At 41.9% G+C, this 20,417-nt stretch overlaps 1 protein-coding gene across 1 annotated transcript in view; it reads right to left on the bottom strand.

Moving 5' to 3' along the window:
* Positions 1-2,473: 2,473 nt before the first annotated feature.
* The window catches only part of SUMF1 (sulfatase modifying factor 1), a 33,244-nt gene continuing 15,300 nt past the window's right edge, over positions 2,474-20,417 (bottom strand). Inside the window, exons 4-9 of the mRNA XM_086619252.1 lie at positions 14,804-14,886; positions 12,609-12,731; positions 12,165-12,279; positions 11,097-11,210; positions 5,462-5,521; positions 2,474-2,611 (exon numbers count right to left, since the gene is read on the bottom strand). Of these exons, the coding sequence (XP_086475378.1) occupies positions 2,474-2,611; positions 5,462-5,521; positions 11,097-11,210; positions 12,165-12,279; positions 12,609-12,731; positions 14,804-14,886 (633 nt within the window). The remainder of the gene's footprint in view (positions 2,612-5,461; positions 5,522-11,096; positions 11,211-12,164; positions 12,280-12,608; positions 12,732-14,803; positions 14,887-20,417) is intronic.

The following is a 20,417-nucleotide window of genomic DNA, read 5'->3' as shown; positions in this document are numbered from 1 at the left end:
TTCCTATTCCTCAAGGTTAGATGAGTTTTCCAGATGACAGCACTGTTTGTCAGCTTCCTGTTATGAATATGTACTTGGCATGATTTTGAGTAGTTAAGGAAGTGGAGATGCAAAAAAAAAAAACCCCAAAACACAGACTCCCAAACTCCAGTAGCAGTATCTAGTCCTTACATCACCAGCCTTAAACCAGAGAACACACCAAGCCCTCTGTCTCCCTGCAATCCTACCCTTTCCATCCCAGCCAGCCCGTGCCGCTTCCAGCAAGCGAACCGAGTGTCAGTTACCTGGTTGGAACAAACTTCCACAGCACAGAACGAGGGTGCATTGCACTGTTAAAAACAGCCAGCCACACTGAAGGCCGTGCAAGAACAAGAAATCACGTTTCCATCGAGTTCTAAACACTCATGGCAATTGGTAATGGCCGTTTTCCGCCCAGCGTGTGCATGACGCTTCGCTGTGCCCCGCACTACAGCTGCCTTGGGGTGCGGAGCAAAATCCTGAAAAGAAAAATATCCCCCAAAATCCCCTTACAAAGGACTGAAAAAGAAAACAGACCCTTTCTGTTCAATTCTCCCTTCGGCTTCCTTTCAGCTTCATCCATTCCCACTCTGCCCCTTCCCAGTTCAGTGTGCTCTCTCACCATGAATCCCATCAATCAGCTCAAGCAGCCTGGGAGCTCTGTGCAATCCTCCCTCCTCCTCTATCCTGCAGGAATGATTACCAGTATCCCAGTATTCAACACTCAGGCATGGAGATCTACTTCCCCATTGGAATCTGATCAGATTATTTCAAAGATGTTTAATGAAGGATCTTGTAATAAAATAGTTGTCATCGTGCAAACAAAAGCAGCATGAACAGGACACATTCCACCCTCTCTGCAGAAGATGAGGAAGACTTTCCTCCATGTGCTGCCCACAGCACCATGAGTATTGACGGACATAAACCTGATGGTGTGGCATCATCAAGCTGTTGATTTAAATAAAGTCATAAGAATTTTCCAAGATATGGAATTGTGTATATTTTTTTCCAAGGCGTTTTTCCAGAATAAAAACCAAAACCAAATCTAAGCAAAATCTTTTATAAAAGTGTATTCCTTGTGGCAGAGAGATGCCTTTAGAAAGGCAGAAATAAAGATAGAATCTTTCCCTATTACTCTCAGTAAAATAGATGTTCTAAACGCATAGATTTTAATTAAACATTTCGTGCTGGTAAGGCAGTCTTTACTGCACAAAATATTTACCACAGCTTTTATCAGGCTCACGTGAGTGCCAAGTCACAGTGGTATATTCCAGGATCTTTTTTTCTGCTTGCCAGAATTGCCTGGATCCAGCAGATCCAGGCTGGTGTTTGTTGAAGGGCTCCCCAGGATCTGCTTTTCAACGTGAAGCACCGAGTGGAGAAGGAGCTGGCAGGCAATGGATTGGCTTTAACCCCAGTTGTATTAAACCCAACCCCAACTTACTACAGAAAAGACAACGGTGGGAAAGGCTGGAATCCATGCAAAAGCTGTTGTTTCCTCCTTGCTAAAATTCCTCTCCTTTTAAGTGGGATTTTTATTTTTTTTTTTTAAGCAGAACAGTTTAAAAATTTACCTTATTAGGCCTTAGTGCTCACAGTTGTATCTGCCATCTTTTCACTTTAATGATCTTTTTTACAAGTGAAAGCATTTGTTAGCTTCAGTTTCTAATGATGCTATTTTTGCAATTTGCAAGTACCCAAAATAACCCTACAGCATTGTCCAAGAGAAATTAAAAGGAAATCGCCAGTGTTTTTCCATCAGTAAAAGTCTTGAGCATAAATAAATGCTTGAAATTTTATTCAAACATGTACATCGTTTCTAATCATCATCCCCCTGAGAAATATCATCCCTCAGCTGCAGAAGGCACTTTCTGAAGAGCGAGTATCTCACTGGAAAAGCACATTTCTGGATCTGATTTTCACGGCAACAGGAATGTACTACAAGGGCTGCACTAACTGCCCGTGTCAACAGCTGTCTGCCTTTCAGTGCCCATCTCTTCTTCACTCCTTCCATTTTCTTTTAAAGCTGTTTAGATTTTCTTAGCTGCTTCAGATTTCTTTTAAAGCTGTCTAGAAATTTATAAAAGTCCTTGTTTATTGGATTGGAGTGTAAAAATTCAAACTATACATAAATAAAACTATTTAATAAAGACCTTTTCTAAGGGAGCTATGAATTAACCTTTTAAAAATCAGCATATTTCTGCTCAGTTTTGTGCTAGTTATCTCCAGAATACTCTTGCCAAACCCAACAGTATTCACCGATAAAAAGTTTGGTCAGGATAAAAGTCCAGGCCAGGTTCCTCAAAGATAAACACACGACAGTTCTTCAAGCAACGTTGAAGAGTGTTGGATTTTTTTCCCCTCAGCAGGAGTTTAAGCACTAGATTTTTCTATTCCGTGTCACCAGCGCGTGACACTCCACACACCTCTCCTTCCTTGGGTGAGGCTGAGCCCATCATGTCTCCGTGTGGCTGCCCAGGGGGTCGCTGTGCTCTGGCGAGGCGTCTGCGGCGCAGCGGAACCCCAGGTTGGAGGCAGAGCTGTCCGGAGTGTTCTGGCTACGAGCCACGCAGCGGTACCTGTAGCAGTAAGACTGCAGAGGAAGAGGAGGAAAAGTGAACGTCAGAGCATCTCACAGCTTGTGCTTCCTTAAACAAGGGGGTTGTGAGGTTAATGCAGCAAAACAGCTCAAACACTGCCAGACAAACCAGTGAACTGATACAGATCCAAAGCACCGTGCTGGAAATAAGGGAAATCCCACTGTAGTCAGGGACCAGTTGCAGCTGGTACAAAATGTAGTTTGAATGGCAAAGTGACTGATAACAAGAGTGTCTAACAATATATCCTGCTCTGGGAAAAAGCTAAAATGACCATTCTGCTGCTCCTCAGAGGAAGAGAGAGAATCTCAGTGCCTTGATCTGCCTATCAGACTGCTAAGGAGCAACTGGAAATGGACAGGTACCAGCATCCATCAAAACACGTTTCACTGAATGACATGCAACAAGAAGAAAGGAATAACTGGAGGCAACTCCTTCCCAGTATTCCCATGGCTAGCATTCTGGGAATATTTATAATCAAGATATAATCCAGACTGGTAGCTATAAAAAGATTTACATTTAAAATTAAGCCACTGAAGAAATGATCCAATTCCATTCCAATATTCCTAGCAGACAACTTTCAATACCGTCCTCTTCCAGAACAGGCTGCAATCACACAGCAGCCACCTCTCCGAAAATGAGAGGAGGAACCATCATTGCCAATTCATTTCTTTCAGTGAGAAATGAGGACAGATCATTTCACAGCACTCGTCCTCGCACCCATCAGCCAGCCATTCGATGCCACTGGTGCACGTCGGTGGTGTTTGTTCTGTGCTTGCATATTTGCTATTTCTGTGATAGACTGATTCAGATCAAAAATGTCATCTGAAGAGATGCAGAAGAGGACTGCTGCAGGGTGCTTTGTACAAGTTATTTTGAGAAAGGCTGTTAAGTTATACACAACCAACACCAGTCTAACCAGGACAAGGGCAGACATCTTCACAGCAAGGCAGACACAGGTCTGTAACGTGTTTTGCACGCTCCCTGCCTGGACAGGTCTGGCCACATCTCAGGGCACGTTAAGATCCTTACACCCCTTGAAAAAAGAAAAAACTGCTATTCACAGGGCTACAGATTCCCAGTTATCCGATAGTAGGAGCAGTGATTTCCAGTCTGCAGAACTAACCAGCTTAAGTGGTTTGCTATGGTGTCAGACTGACTGCCCAGAAGTAGTTATCCCTTGTGGCACGGAAGGACAGTCGCACCGGTAATTTCACTAATAAAGCACCGGGGCAGCAGACTCCGTTTGTGTAGCAACTCCAGTACAACCCAAGTTCTGCCCCATTTTGCTGCTCCTGGCCTCTGACAAACCCCACCACTTTCTTTCAGGCTGGTTCGGCTGCAGTCAGGCTCTGACCCACGCTGCTGGAATAGCTGAGTTAAAAAGCACATTTTTTTTCTCTCCACCTCCTCTCCCCTCCCTTTTTCTTTTTTTTTTTTTTTTCTTTTTTTTTTTTTTTTTCCTCTGAGTGAGGGGTGAAGGGGAGCAGAGGACAGCAGGGAGGAGAGGGTTTGGTTTGGGTTTGGTTTGTTTTTTTCCTTTAAATGTAGATCCCTTCAGGAGTTTGGGCACAGCTACTAAACAGTTGAATTTGTACAAACACGAGGATGGTGACACCTTAAACCACTTCTGTCATCAAGGGACGAGCCCTGCGACCACGCCATCCCCACCAAGGCAGCAGGTCCCTGATGTTCATGCCCAGGAGCTAACAAAACCTCTGTCTGAGGACATCCAAACCCCAGCTGCCCACCAGCTATTTGGCAGCAGTGCCAAGCCAGCCGTTGCCCTCACAAAATGGTGCCCACCGTGGCCATCCCACACCACAGAGGTCTGCCCTAAACCTCAACAGCACGCCACAGGATTTAGAAGCCAAACTATTTTGAAAATCAAAGTGGCTGCTAAGCATCCATGTAAGAAGATGCAAAGTTTAGCCTGTGTCAACTCTGAGAGGCAGAACAGCAGAACAGACAGCTCGGTCTGAACAGATTTTTAGGCAGCTAATAAAGAGCCCTTGTACTAACTATTCAGTGGGGTTTTTTGTCTTGCTACACAGCCTAGTTTTATCACCTACAAAAAAGACTAGGACAGACTAGAATCTTCACAAGCCTTTAAAATGGGTCACATTATTCATCACTGAAGAAAAGTCTATTCCAGTGTTAATTTAATCAAAACTGCTAATTAACATCTGACATTGATTTCACCTAAGAAGGAAATCAGTGTAGAAAATGGGATCTCACTGTAGAAAATTTAATCTAATTACGAGAATGATTTGCCAGCTGCAGGCTTTGAAAGAGAGAAAGAACAGGACAGCTTCAATGAAAAAGCAGATCTACAATGAGCATTTTTTCCAGCGCTGCGTGAACAGAGTTTAAAACATTATTTGTGTCACGAACAGCTATTGCATTGTGGTGGTATCTAGACTTTTCAGAAAGAATTTCAATTCTGCTATCAACTAAGCTGAAGCATTCACATCCCAGCAATCTTTCTGCAAACACCTGATATCCTTTCTGGATGAAGAGTCATTCTAAAACTCTAAAAAGTCACATCCATACTTTCTACTCCTACAAGTATCACTCAAGCACTATAATGAAAACAGCATTAGAGACATACATCAATTTTAACTTCTACATCCATAAAGTCATACTGGGTAAAGCAGTTTGTTTTCATTCCAAACTAACCAAAAAGAATTCCTTAAAACTATCGGGTATTGCTCTTCCTTAAATTGAAACCCCTTAAACAAGCATCCAGGCTGCCAGGAAACTCCATCAGAAAATCATTTAATGGTCAAGTCAGGTACTTCCAGAGGAAAGATAATATGAAAATACCCCAGGCCTTTTCACATTACCTTATGGCACATATAGGATCCACCCTTCTTCACTCTGTCTGTCCCCGATGAAGGTCCTTGCTGTGGGGGAGAGGACACTGTTAGTATTCAAGGAGGAACAATTATGGGGTAAAGGCAAAAAGCTGTAAGAACAGCAAGATGGATAAGGAGCAGGCATAAATATTCAAACTAAAATATTCAAGCTAAACAAATTTCAGCTGTGTCTGTCTTAACCACAGAGCTTGAAATAATTACCTTTATAAAAGGCTTGCAGACAGGTGAGAATAACTGTTCTCTCTCCCCACTGCTGCAAATATTTAAGATTCAACTCGCTGCCCACTGGCCAAGAGTGCCTTGGCTTTGTTTCTGGGAAGCACCTGATAACATGCTGTAAAAAGTACCGTGGCAATCATGAGAGCACCCATCTTTGAAAATAGATCCACTCCCGTAGTTTCAGGCTTTTCCTAACGAGAGATGAGGGAATTTTCACACACCAGCCTGCACGTGTAGTGAAATCGGTGATTCTCAGCAGTTCCACTGCCATGAAACAAATATATGCAAACTCATGAGCCTCCACAAGGAATATGGAGAACTTCCAGCTCCCTAAATGCAGTTACACTGGCTGGGGTAATACTCTACTGGAATAGGCTGCCCAGGGAGGTGGTTGAGTCCCCATCCCTGGATGTGTTTAAGAATAGGGTGGATGATCTACTTGAGGATATGGTTTAATGGGGATTAGGGATGGTTGGACTCGATGATCTCTGAGGTCTTTTCCAACCTAGAAATCTATGAATCTATGAATCTACATTTGGTGCATATTCTCTTTCCAGTGCACTGCACTTAGGAGCAACAATTTTGTCATCGCACATGCATCTGCAGTGTCATGTATGTGATTTGAAGTGCTTAGGAAATCGGCCCTACAATTGATTTAACGAGGTTATTTCACTGTTCTTTTTCAGTTCCACCTCCAAAGGATGGCCTAATAGTTCAAGGAGAAAGCTGGGCTTCCTTGACAACGCGCTCTTTCGCTTGCTTTGATGCATATTTATTACACAGGTGAGCAATTCTCCCACTTCGTTCCTTTTAGCAGTGGAAGTTACTACTGTGCTCATCCAACACCTAGAGAATGCTGCTATACTTCATGGTCCCACTGCTGATACCAAATATTCTCACATGCTTTCTACACTCTACGTACATGGAGAAACTACTTTTAAGAAGAAGCCACAAGAGTTATTTGTTGCATAGAAGTGACAAACAGACCAAGAAAATAAATTGTGGTTTAGTAGTTAACCGGCAAGCCTCGCCTAGAAGACAGTACTGTCATTAAGAATCCTCTCAAAGTTGTAAGAAACCTGATTTGCATGTATTTCTGCTTCTGCACATTACACTAGCATGCAACACAAACATTTTCTTATCATGTACAAGCCTCCAATAAAGAATTTTTCTCTCAACTCGAGGTACAAGCTGTTGTTCCTTCACTGGTTGGTAGGGTATATAAATCCAGTCTGTATTTCTAGATAAAACCTTATCAGAAGAATTTGTGGAATATAGGAAGAAAAAAAGAGCTGTGATGTTCTGCATTTTCTGCTAAGACCATTACCTATATCAATAAATATAGATTACAAGAAAGTCATCAGCCCAGTTTTTAGCAGTTAGGAAAAAATTGGGCAAATTGGCTTACTACTGCATTTAATATCCTACAAATGCTCAAGGAAAACCACACCCACAGGCAGTGTCCACTCATTTCCGAGCCAGGGTGCTCCTCCATGGGACAGGCTTACTCCATTTACAAGGCTCTGGAAATCGTCTTCCCAACACTTGCACGTAGATGCACGGAGCTCCACTCTAAGATAAGCTACTAAGAAGCACAATCAACTCAAGCAGCCTGTTAATCTCATTAAGGGAAGCCAGGGTACAGCAAGCCCAAATAAAACTGACCTAAAAAAAGCTACATGAGAACAAGACAAACCAGAGAACAATGGAGCTGTTGAGCAGGATTTCCCATTAAAAATTGTAGTGCAAATACAGAGCAGCAATCTTTGCTATTAGCTCCAAAGTAACGTTTATAAACTAAGAGGACCATGCTAATTTAGGATTAGAAGGTTTATTGTCCAGCCATAAGACTATTGTATGTTTCAGCAATTACACAGGGATAACATATATTGAGGAAGCACGTGAACCAAAAATGGTACTTGCATAAGCTCTTTTTATTAATTACAAATATCTTCTGCCAGGCAGAAGTTGAGCATTGAAGGTTATTTGGTAACAAAAGCCCAAGTTCAACTGAAACCCCCCCAGCCTCTGAAGCAGGATTACAGCACCGAAACGCTTTACCCCCTGCAAAAATCTCATACAGTATTCTCCAATAATCTCGTCTATTACAAAACATTATCCTCTTGATAGAAGAATTCCTAGTCTTTTAGGCAGAAAGAACACATCCTATATATAGGTTACGCTGACTTGTACTCTGGAGAGACTTAAGAGATTGGCTCTGATAGATATGGTGCTAATCATTTTTAATGTCTCAGAAGATACTGCAGCCTGGCTATTTTGGGACACCCTTTCACATTATGAGATTCAGTTTCCTTAGCCATTTAATCAGAAAAACCCTTTGGAATTCACTTTGAAGTGCTCTGCCTCAGACACTAGATTCTGACAATTAGTTTTCAACTGAAAAAACCTAAAAGCATCATTGTTAAAACCTAATTTTTAAAAACTTTCTAAAGTAGCTGCAAAATGTTTCTGCTGGATTTAAAAACCCAAGCAAACTCGTGGGCACTTAACAGAGAGCAAAATTCACAACACTTGTTTCTCACATCACCTTAATTCAACACCAATGCACAGCTGCACTGACATGATAAACACAAAAGCATCTCATTTAAATAAGTCATTCTAATGAAGGAGCACCATTGCAACACTTGAGAAAAAGGATTCCCCCCCCCAAACATCACACCACAGTAACTGTAGTTCAACAAATACACAATTCTAGCTAGATTTTCTGCAACTTGGACCGGTTGGCAAGGCTGACACAGAGAAATCTATTTCTCTTTTTAAAATCAAGTAAGATGAAGTTAACTAGCATCAATGGCAGGGAAAGGATTACATGAAAACCACAGTTTGGATGAAGACTCCTGGAGGTTCTTGCTATTATTACCACAGTAGCTTCCACATAAACTAGTTGTTTCATGCCTTTCACTTACAAAAGCCAGTCATCTTACACCAAAAAAGCTCTAAGCCTTTGCCAGTGATGAGACAGACCCTGTAAGAGACACCTGTTTAAACACACAATGCACAGTACCTTATGCTAACCTACAGAAAAAACAACAACTCTAGAACATATCTAGGTGCAATAGTCCCAAGATCCACGACTTAAGTTCTAAACACAACATCAAAAGTGTTTTTCTTCTCCAGACTTGGCCTAGTTACTCTATTTTTGCTTCCCAGTGTTGCCACTTCTTGCTAGGAAAGAAGACTTCTGGAGAGCTGTGCACTTTTCCCTGTCCCGAGGGGCCACTGTCCAAACAAGGAGCCAAAATTGAAGCAGCTGTCAGACTGAGAAACAAATGAACAAGAACAGGGACAGTTGCAATATGCTACAAACTGCTAGACTGGTGTTCTTTCCCAGGAGCACGGATGCTGTTTGTCCCTGAAAGGGTGTGGGTGGGCACGGGGTCCTTTCCCCCTTCCCCAAAGAAGGCTGATCTGCAGATCATGGTGCGCCAGTTCCAGGCACTGAGGTGCAGCAGAAGCTTCCCTGGTGCAAACCATAGTGACCACAGAGTCTGGAACAGAGAGCTCAGCCTTGCCCACTCTCCTCCTCCTCCCCTGACTTGCAGGGCTGCAATGAAATCAATGCTCTATTCTGACATGGGGAAGTTTGCTAGTTTTATTGCTCTTCACTTTCATCTAAATTTACATTCCACTAGCCACTCAAGACTTCATCTTTAGAAATGTTGCTCTCAAACTGGCCTTGTTTCCATTCATAAGGTACAGAAAAAAATCATCCTTAATTGCATATAAAAAAACTCATCAGAATGGAAACAGAATTGCAAGACAGCAGACGTTTCTTTCCTAATCAATCAATATGCAAACAGGAAAAAAAAAACACAAAGAATCAGTTTGAATGCTAAGTGTAAGTTCTGTATAAATTTCAGCTGTATAGGTATGCAAGCCATGAGTCAATGTTGGAAAAGAGACAGGTGTGTTTATACCTTCAAGAGACAATTCATGCAATGCAGCCTTCCATTATTGCTGAATTACAGAAACTGGCAGAAAATTTTGTCTACTGTGAAATATTCAAATCAAATCATACGAATTTGTGCAGTCTGCGAGGAAGGTAGTAGATTGAGATATAATACAGCCAGGGTCCCAAAAGAAAAGGAGGTTCTTTAGCCATTGCTGGGCCACTAAGACTGCCTAGCAACAAAAATTAGAGAATAGTTTGTCCTATTTTAAATCAAACAAGAAAAAAGCGCTACAGCCCCCAGCGTTTCAGTTACCTGGGCAGATACACGTAGGGCACTGTCTGACACATAGCTGGAGTCACTAGAGAGACCAATGGTATCTTACTGGGATACAAGCGACTTGAAATTGTCCACTGTGATTAGGATGGGTTAGGAGGTCTCCTATGGGTTAGGAGCATCTCCAGATGCTCCATCAGTGGGAAGAAACTGCTAGTACAGATCAAGAACAATCTAGACCCCAAGATTAGTCTGATTTCTCATGCTAGCTACACCCTCCTGGAAGAACAGCAGAATGTCAACCTCTGCAAGGTACAGAACACACACCAAAAAAAAAGTTTAATAAGTTCCTCAAGCCATTCCCAATTACTGACTTCCCAGAAAGGCCTGCAACTATGTCTGGCATGCCAAAGAAAGACCACACTTATCATAGGAGACTGCAGCATGGGGATACTCAAATCCTGCAGCAAACAGCTCCTGCCCTGTGAGGTTTAATTGGTTTCTCATTACAGATAACTGTGTCTGAACAAAACAAGCTCTGTGAGAGCAGAACAGTGCATTTCTCAGATTTAGTCATCCTGGAGAAATTAGAGAGAAGGAGATGGAATATTAGAACTTGAATCTGCTGAGATACTGCATGAGAAACCCCACATGCGAAGCTTACCCTGCAGGACCTTTCTCCACCTGCCACAAAGAAAACCAAAGATTAATCTCCCAAAGCCAAGTAAGCCACTTCTGCCCATAAACATCAGCTTTATTACATGCTGAGTTTTAAACGAGCTAGTAGAAGCCATAAACATAATTAAGGATGGTTTATTCTCTACTTGTTAAAAAAAAAAAAGTGCTACAGTTTATAGCAACTTAAACAAATAAAAAAAATCTTCCTTTTATTTTAAAGTAATTCCACTGCAGTGGCAAATTCTTGATTTATGTAATATGATGTTGGTTTGGAAGTATTCAGCTACTAACCAGTTGTGGAGGCCTGTCCAACAAAAAGTAAACCAAGAAAATTGCACTACACCACTGCAATTTCAGTATTGATGATTTGTGACGTGGTGCTTCCTAATTCACCAGAACACAGCCCATCCCACAGAGACAGCAGAGAGGAGCAGAGAACAGCAGGCTTCCAAACAGCAACCAGATCAGAGTCGCAAGACGGAATTCTCTACTTCACGTGACACCAGTAAAACACTTACAGGGTTGTGAACTTCATCTGTGGAATGATGAACAGCCCACCAGTCAGACGTCCATTCCCAGGCGTTGCCTACAATATTGTACAAGCCATACCCATTGGGAGGAAACGCAGTGACCTGTACAAGATATGGAACACAAGGGCCAGTTCCATAAGCCACTCAACATGAAATATGGGTTTTAATCCTGAAGACCAGTGTGCCCAAGGTGTGTTTGTCCTCACTCTGAGCTTCTGCCTTCGTGTCTCAAAAGCAGACAGCAAATTAGTAGTGCAGAACTACAACATTTTTACATGCTCCATTTAAACAAAACAGAATGAAGGAATTGACTATTATGGTCCTCAAGGTTCTCAGCACCACAATTCCACTATGGTACATGGCATCTTCTCACTGGTTTTGGAAACTGATCCTCAAAAGAGAGGCACTGTTGGACCAGCTGGCACAGACCTGCACATAGCATTCGTGATCTGACCTCCATGCCCATGCTTAAAACTTCCAGATTCCCCCAGCCATCAAAGAAAAGCAAGGGTGGCTGTCAACTCACACATGTGCAAGCTTCTCTGCTGATGAAGCTTTTTGGACTTACTTTTAACTACTATTTAATAATTCATTTACACCCTTGATTGCCTTGAAAATTCTACTCCATTGTTTGCCGTACAAGACAGACTCAATATTTCCAAAAAAAGGAAGTTTCATTTCTTTTAAACTGTTGCACAATTTTTGTGCCTTGAGAACAACTACAAAAAATGAGAGTTCAGAAAATGGCAATGTCAAAAGTGCAGGCAGAGAGTATTTCAGCATCTGACTACAAACTGACTGGAAAGGGGGAAAAGAGGTCAGTTTGAGAGAAACTAAAAGTTAAAATGAACGTGATCTATACTTTCCAGTTAGCTTTTAAAAAGTGTCCCTTGTTAATACTCAAGCCTGCAGTGAAATACACTGTAACCCTAAAAATCTAAAGGTGAAAGAGTACAGGAATGGGAAACAGTCATGGTTCATTGTGCTGAACAAAGACCTCAATTTTAGGAATATAAGTTCATTTCCATATGACTAATCCGTTGGAGACACACTTACAGGTGCAGTTCCTTTGTAACCATCTTCTGCAGTGTTATTAGTTGGGAACACTCCCTGCCAGATATTGGCATAATGTTGTCCTTTTGGCTGAAGCTTGTTGCCCCATGGGAAAAGTCTATTAAAAGACATTCAGAAGAACAGTTGTCAAACATTTTTTTTTTCTAATTAAAAAAAAAAGTGAGACACAGCACCTGCAAACCCCTTCCTCCCCACCTTACCCTGGAGAACTGTTTATTTTCCAGTTCCATTTGTACCAACATCTAGCAGGTTTTCAAGGAGAGCAAGGGTTCTATGAGTAAGTGTGCAAGTCAGTGTTACATTTACCACACGTGTGCATGTTACACAAGGAGACAACGTTGAGGGTAATGGAAAACCCAACAACTCTGCCTTATCTAGTAAATCTCAGGTTTAAACATTTATCAGGGACAAATTTGTGATGGGTACCTATTCTCAAGGCCCCCTCGACAGCTGTATTCCCATTCAGCCTCAGTTGGCAATCGTTTCCCTGCCCACGTGCAGAATGCCACCGCATCATTCCAGGAAACATGAAGAACTGGATGATCCATTCTGGAGAACAAAATAAATAGGACAAGATCACCAGCAGAACTAGGCAATCTCACAGCTATATAGCACAAGTGCTTCATGACATTCTTTTAGAGATGGCCACGAAGGACCGTGAGGAAGTTCACAGTTCAGTTACAACAGGACAAGCTATCAAATTACTTTTACAGAAAATAAGCTATTTAAAGAAAGACAGCAAGATGCTAGAAGATGTTGGATGCTAAATGCAGCCAGAGAAAAATAAGAGGAAAAATATTAAGCTCTCTTTGTCTCATCATGCTTTCATGTACAGCTCTATACAGTTAAAAGACATTCGTAGCTTGTGCTTTCTCATGGTCTCCCCTCAGAAACCTGCTGCACCCAGGAGTCAGGGAAGAACCATCAATACACTGGCTGATGGGGAAATGTAGGTGCTCAGAGATCGAAAGGAAGACACCAAAAGCCTACAGCATCACTACTCCTTGGAAAGAGTCTTTAGTCCTAGCAACATCATCTTTTGCAGCACTCAATCCAGGAAACAGTGAACTGCAGAAAGTTAACAAAAACGTGGTGGGTTTTTTGGGTGTTTCAAGCAGTCCAGTTTACACAAAAGCTCCCATCTTTCCTTTGGTTTGGTTCCAGGATTGCCCTTACAATCATGGTCTCTTTTTCCAGAGAAAGACAGAAACAATGCCTAGTCACTCTTGTCACAAAGATCCTCCCCAGCCAAGCCTCTAATAGACCAAGATACTTCAAGAGCTGAGGATACTGATCCAGAAGATCCATACAGAGGACTTCCTAGGAACTTGTCTTTCCTGCCTCATTTAACAGGCCAGTATGTTGGACAGTTGGTCCGTTAGAGTGCTTCCATGAGAGAAGCTCACCAGCAGTTGTACTGGGCCAGGTTTGTGCCATACTTCTACGAGACTAGATTTAGGTGGCAGGTTTCCAACTCTTACCTGCTGACTGTGACCTGGTTTTTCTGTCTCCCCCTAACAACAGCTCCTGATATTATCTCTATTTTTGCCTCACATAATTCTTTCATTGCCCTTGGAGAACAGACAACGGACTTGTTACTAAGCAGTTCAGCCACCAGATGATGTTACACTAACATAGTCCTGTCCTTAGAGGACTCAAAAACATGCCAGCATCTACTAGATCTAGGCTAGAGAGCCTGACTTTATTTCAAACTGCAGTTTTGAAACTTTAACTAGTTGATTAAGGCAGCTAGTGCCAACTTTACTGGCACCTGCCTGGTGAGAGAAAGAGCTGCAATACAAGAGGTCTCAAATGAAGACAGTCACATCCAGGAAAGCATATAGTAAAACACAACTGAACAATGGCTTTCAACATGTGCAACCCAGAGTTAGCTCTCCAGCATCCATAAGAAGCACCTGAGAATAATGAAGGCTTTTCATTTTCTAGGCACAAAATTAATTTCATTTCTGAACTGAAAGAGATCATATAAAGACACAGATCAGCAAGTTTCAGGGTTCATGATAGCAAAGCTAAGCCAAAGAAAAAAAAAAAACACAAAACAGTTTTCCAAAGCACTTAGGGCTTCTAGATAACAGTGTCAAAACTGATTTTCCGCAACAATCAGCCTACAAAGTCAGAATACATTCAAAAGCACAAAACTCTTTAGTCATCTGCTGCCAGAGAGACAGGCCTCCAAATCCCAGATGGAAGACACACTACATGGAATCCCAGAGCACACATGCAGCTAGTATTTAGTCTTCCTCGCCAAATCCAGATCCGCACTGAATGCTCTGAAGTTGCTGATCCTCTGGCGATCTGCTCTGTTTCACTGCTGATACATAAATGTGAACACAAAACACGCTGAAGCACGTTTCAGTATGGTCCCTTTTTCCCTTGGGTGGAAAGTGCTCATAGACCTTTTTGAAACACTACTATGCCATTGACCATCTGCCCCACGAATATTGCATACAACACAGCAGAAGATGTGAAAATAGTCTCAGAAGCAGCAGCAAGCAGGTTACCAATTAAAAACCCTTTCTTGCACCTCCATTCCTGGTGCAAGTTTACAGGAATATTTACAAGCACTATGTATTGTAATTGAGTGGCCATTTGTGGCTTACCTGTTGGAGATAGTAGAGTCAGGACCCTCGGGGTGCTTCCAGTTGGCTCCTTTCACAGGCAACCACCAGGGAGCAGCTGCAACCTGAAGAGGGACAAGAATGGCCAAGGAAGAAGACTTAAATTTCCAGCTAAAGGCTATAGGGAAAAACCCCCATGTGACAACAGGCTGCAAAGCTTCTGCTCAGAGCTCATGGCTTTCATTGACCTATCACTCTGACAAACCAAGATGATCATTTGATCCACATTACAATACTGCTGGCCAGGGAATAGCCCAAGGTATGGAACAGCACAAAGAAAATACCACCCAAAAAAATCAGTGAGAGGGAGACGAAATCCTGAGCATACTTTTCTGAAGTACTGTTCTCTGGCTCTCCCCTTCTACATTTTCTCACCTGCAGGTCTGAGACAAGGCACAGTTTATTCTCTTTGAAGGCATAGCCTTCGGCACACTACCCGTGGTGGACCAGACTGTCCTCTCAGAAATTCTCAATTATTCTCAATCCCTCTACTCTGTTCTCGTGAGACCCCACCTGGAACACTGCCTTCAGCTCTGGGGTCCCCAACACAAGGACATGGAGCTGCTGGAGCGGGGCCAGAGGAGGCCACAGAGATGATCCGAGGGCTGGAGCACCTCTGCTATGGAGACAGGCTGAGAGAGTTGGGGCTGTTCAGCCTGGAGAAGAGAAGGCTCCGGGGTGATCTTATAGCAGCTTTCCAGTGCCTAAAGGGGCTGCAGGGAAGCTGGAGAGGGGCTTTTTACAAGGGCGTGTAGTGATAGGACAAGGGGCAATGGCTTTAACCTGAAAGAGGGGAGATCTAGATTAGACATAAGGAAGAAATTCTTCCCTCTGAGGGTGGTGAGGCACTGGCACAGGTTGCCCAGAGAAGCTGTGGCTGCCCCATCCCTGGAAGTGTTCAAGGCCACGTTGGATGAGGCTTTGGGCAACCTGGTGTAGTGGAGGGTGTCCCTGCCCATGGCAGGGGAGTTGGAACTAGATGATCTTCGAGGTCCCTTCCAACCCAAACAATTCTATGATTCTGTAGTTCTTCACCTCTGAACACATATGCCAAGAACATTCAGATGGTAATGGATGGAAGGGGTCACCTGCAACACGGCTGTTTTACTTGATTCTTTTACAACAATATGCCCCCAGTTCAGGTAAACGAGCTAACCTCCCGGCTGACTTCAGTCTGACACATTCCGCAGAGACGATAAATAAGACAGTTTTGGCTTAAAGAGAATTTTCATCCCAATTATTTGCTCCCTAGACTTGGTGTTTTGGAATAACTAAAACAAAATCCTGACATCCTTTAACTAGGGTCAAAACACGCATCTTGAAACACATTTGCTTTCCAGTTAATTAACTCCGTAAGTTGATATTAAATGATTTGCTATCAGCTTCCAGAAGGTGGAGACAGAAGAGCCACAGATGTTAAATAAAGCCTTTTATTTTTTTCCAGTTGCTTTGCTGATCAACACCAAGCAGGCAAAATACTCTGTAACAATGCAGACACTGAGTACTTCTCTCTAACCAAAAGTCTGAAATTTAGTTTTGCAGTGCCAAGGAATTATTCCTGGAATACATTCATTAAGAATTTCTTTTATTAAGCTTACTTCAAAGCTGAGGAGGTCAGTGCACAGCCCTTTGAACCATTCTATTCACATTCACTTTGAAAAACTTATCTTACTAATAAGTCCTTTCAGAAAGTTGAGACAAATAACAATTATGCTAACCATCAACGGCTTGAGTGCTTGCTTCCAAAGTACTCCTATTACAGAGATAATTTCCATAATGAACAAAAATCAAAGTAAATAAGCCTTCAATGCTTTAGGAGGTATAAACCTAGGAGGTCCAGATGCTGCTCCAATACCGGCCTGTAGAATAACCTTTGCAACTTCTGCTCTCAGCCTTCCCCACTCTAGAGATGGCAAAGGGAAGTAATCAGAGATTTATTTCTCTCCATCATGCTGCTAAACCAACTTTGTTAAGTGTTATATACACAGGTAGGAATCGTACGAAGCGTGTTATCCAAACCCACCAAATCCCTAACAGGAAAGTCCAAAAGTAGAAGTCACTGAAAGCTGGTACTTGGGAGACAGAGTCTCAGCCTCATCAAACGATTTTAATGGCAACTTCTAGGAGGAAGCTGCATCCTTCAGTAGTGACAAGCATTTGACATGCAATTACATGTGTGTGTGTGAGAAAAAGTTATCTATGACAAACATAAGTTGTTAAGAAAAACTCTGGTCCAAACTACATGTCAGATCCCTCACTTGAATGTTTCAGTAGAAACATAAACTGCAGTGCCTAAGAAATAGCAGTGCTGCTAATACAGAAAGATGAATTATCTTTCACATGTTTTTAAAGCACGTGATCAATCTGTGCTATAACAGCTCCCATGACAGCTTTTCACTCTTCTCCCATTCTCACATACAGATTTTGCCTACAGCATACATCTGGGTGCCTTACCTAAAAGCTCAGCGTAAATCAGCAGCAATCCTGGACTAAAGCTGTAGAGTTGTTGGCTTAGGCTCAGCTGAAGAGCTCACGGCTCTTTGAGAGCTCTAGGCAAGAGCACTGGAACTGCTAAACACGCTGCAGCACTCCTCCAGGCTGGGAAGCCATCCACACGTAGGCTTCTGATGCTCTCTCTTCCAAAATGAGTGAAGAGAAGGCATGGGTGTCAAAACCAAAAGAAATAAAGAGCAGCTTGCTGATGACTGAGATGTTCTGCCCATGAGCTCTCCATCTAAATGGGATCCTTCAGGCATACTACTGAAGTAAAGGCATTTCTTAGAGATCCTGCTCCATAACCTTCCCAGCGTGACAAGCACATAAACAGACGACACCAACCACGGAATTCTGGCTCAGTATCTAATGAAGCCAATGACATTCTCCCCACAGTCAGAGCCTCTACCCTTTTCAGAAAAGCATGGCAAGTATTTGATCTCTTACTAGCAACCACAGCTCTGCTACTGAGCATTCAAACCCAGAGATGGGATCTTCATTCAGGAGATACTCAGCTCAACTCTCAAAGCACTAATGCCTCAGAACGACCAAGCTGCTAAACAGATACTACAGTCAATAGGCTTAAAACTAGTCCGATTTAACCAAGTCCCTGTATATTTTGAGCTTTAACCTTTAATCTATACTCAGGACAGAAATCCAAAGTTAGAATTTCACAGCTCTTTAAGGAAAATAAGACAGCTGCAGTACTATTTGCCAAAGATTCTCCATGAATCCGGAAGATCATGAGTAAGACTTCATCACGACAGTTTCAAGCACAACGCGTTTTTGTAAATTAAACTGCTGGTTTTTGGATAAAACTCTCTGTAGGAGACTGCAAAGATTTCCACTTTAGAAGACTTTAATTTTGGAAAACATTTTTGTTATGCAAAAGGAAAAGCAGATGCTTTCAATCAAAATGGTTTATTTTAAACCAAGAAAAATATAATCTCTCCGCATGAGAGCACTACGTGTGCACGTCTTCTGTTTCTGGCTCTGCTGAACTGAGCACCAAATGGCTGCCAGTTGTTGCAGAACACCCAGATCTTTAGAGGAGTTACACATATAGTACTAGACAGTGATAACAGTGATAGACTAAGTCCGACCTTCAATAATTAATTGGAAATTAATCTAAGTCAGTCACTGGCACCGGTGAGCACACACCAAGATGCTCTTTCCAAAAGTCAGGTACCTGAAATTTACAGTCCTTTCAAAAAACTTCTCAGAAGTCTTTAAAGCTTTTAATTGCTCTAAATCTAATTAGTAGAAGAGCTAATTAGACAGAGATATTACAACATCACAGATAATACAGCAAAACCCTCCCTCATCACTAATGAGCTTAGTTACTTTCCTAATGCTTCACATTCTCATGGCTCACTCTGAAACACGCGTTCTGGAGACCAGCAACAGATTTTTTTCTTTTTTTTTTGTAAAAATAGCAGCATATGCTGCTGAATAGATCATGAAGAGATACTCAATTAGAGGACAAGATCTCCTTCATTCTGATTAACCCTTTACAGCATAGTCTATCACTTGTAACAGAATTAGTGAAAAATAACTGCCCTGCAAATGTTACACAACTGCCTCGACGTACAAGGAAATGCAGTTGTAGGAGCAAAGCACGTTCGAGAGGCAGAGAAATTCAATGCTTGTTTTGGTCTGATCCAGCTGAAAACTTGCATTATCCATCCCTCTGCTCCGGGATTGAACTTTAAGAACTCACTGTTCTGCTTATCACAGACTCATAGTGCTGTCAAGAAAAGAGAACATGATATGATAATATTGGGATGATATACTAACAGATAACTCCGACCTACAAGTTTTCCACTCAAATGAGGCAATTTTCAGAACTGAAGCCTATACTCCCACTATCAGTTTGCATAAAATCCAAAGTTTTAAGTACTCAATTTTCTTTTCAAAGTAGGCTGGGATATCCTAACTTTAATTGCTACATTAACTGGCAAGTTCAAAAATTTTAGACTACTTGACAATTATCTTGAAGAAAATTCCTTCCTAAATATACAGAGAAAAAAATGAAAGGGAGGAACATCAGGACAGTTGGCTTCATTATCAGCATTACACTGTTACTAGTGCTGTAAAAGCAGTAAGGGAATACCCTTCACAAAAAAAAAACAACCCAAAACCCCCAAAAAAACAGCCAATAACCATGAAAATATTTGTATCAGTCTTGCATCTGACATGGCACCGGCCATTTTAGACAAAAAAAACCCAATCCCTCACTTTAGCTCCAAAATTTTAAATTCAAATCACATCTATGTACTAGAAGAATTCCAGAAATAAACGGAGCAGCTAATCTTGGCTCTAATTCCATTTCTAACATGCAGCGAGTCTCTTGAAGTAACAAAGCTGTAGATTTTAACCTTCAGTCATAGATGATGAGCAACTCATGCTGTTGTCCGGACATGGAGCGCCAAATGTCTTTTTTTTAACGTGCTGCAGCATTATAATGCTATTTTAATATAATAAGGCCTACATGCACTAGGTCAAGATAAACATCTGGAAGAAGCAGTAGTTACTGCAGAGTAAGAACTTCAGCAGTTTAGGAACCAACTGTGTGAAAAGAGATACTCTGGGTGAAAAGCAGTCTAAGTCTGGAAAACACTTCAAGAATCATTTATTAAAGTGGTGGGTTCTTTAAGACACACACCTCGGTTTCAGAAGCTGACTTAGTAGGTTACCACTTATTTGAGTCAGATTGTGTTAAGCAACTGTACACCTTTAATTTGCAAAAGCATCCTCTTGGCTGCAAAAGCAACGTGTGCATAGGCGAGAAGCAAGCACGTTATGAAGCATTATCTCTGGGAAATATACCCAGCAGTCTGGACATCCTCATTGGTAGCATTAGTAGGATGTAAGAAGACATCAGTTATTCAGTAAAGAATATCATTTTTGGATGAGGTTTTATTTTATCCTTGTAAGGCAGATACACATAAATCTCTGTCAATTTTTCCTCCTCTGAGCCGTATCCTAAATCGCTGATTAAAAAACACCGAAGGAAGAGGCAGACAGAAAATAGAACGTTTTTAGTAGGGCAGGGAGTTTAAGAAATAAAAATAATTATTGTGCAACTGTCATTTTCCCCGCA

This window comes from Tauraco erythrolophus, chromosome 12 (assembly GCF_009769465.1).
Source record: "Tauraco erythrolophus isolate bTauEry1 chromosome 12, bTauEry1.pri, whole genome shotgun sequence".
In the NCBI taxonomy this organism is placed as follows: Eukaryota; Metazoa; Chordata; class Aves; order Musophagiformes; family Musophagidae; genus Tauraco; species Tauraco erythrolophus.
The sequence above is the reverse complement of the archived record's forward strand: the minus strand, read 5'-3'. Positions and strand labels throughout refer to the sequence as shown.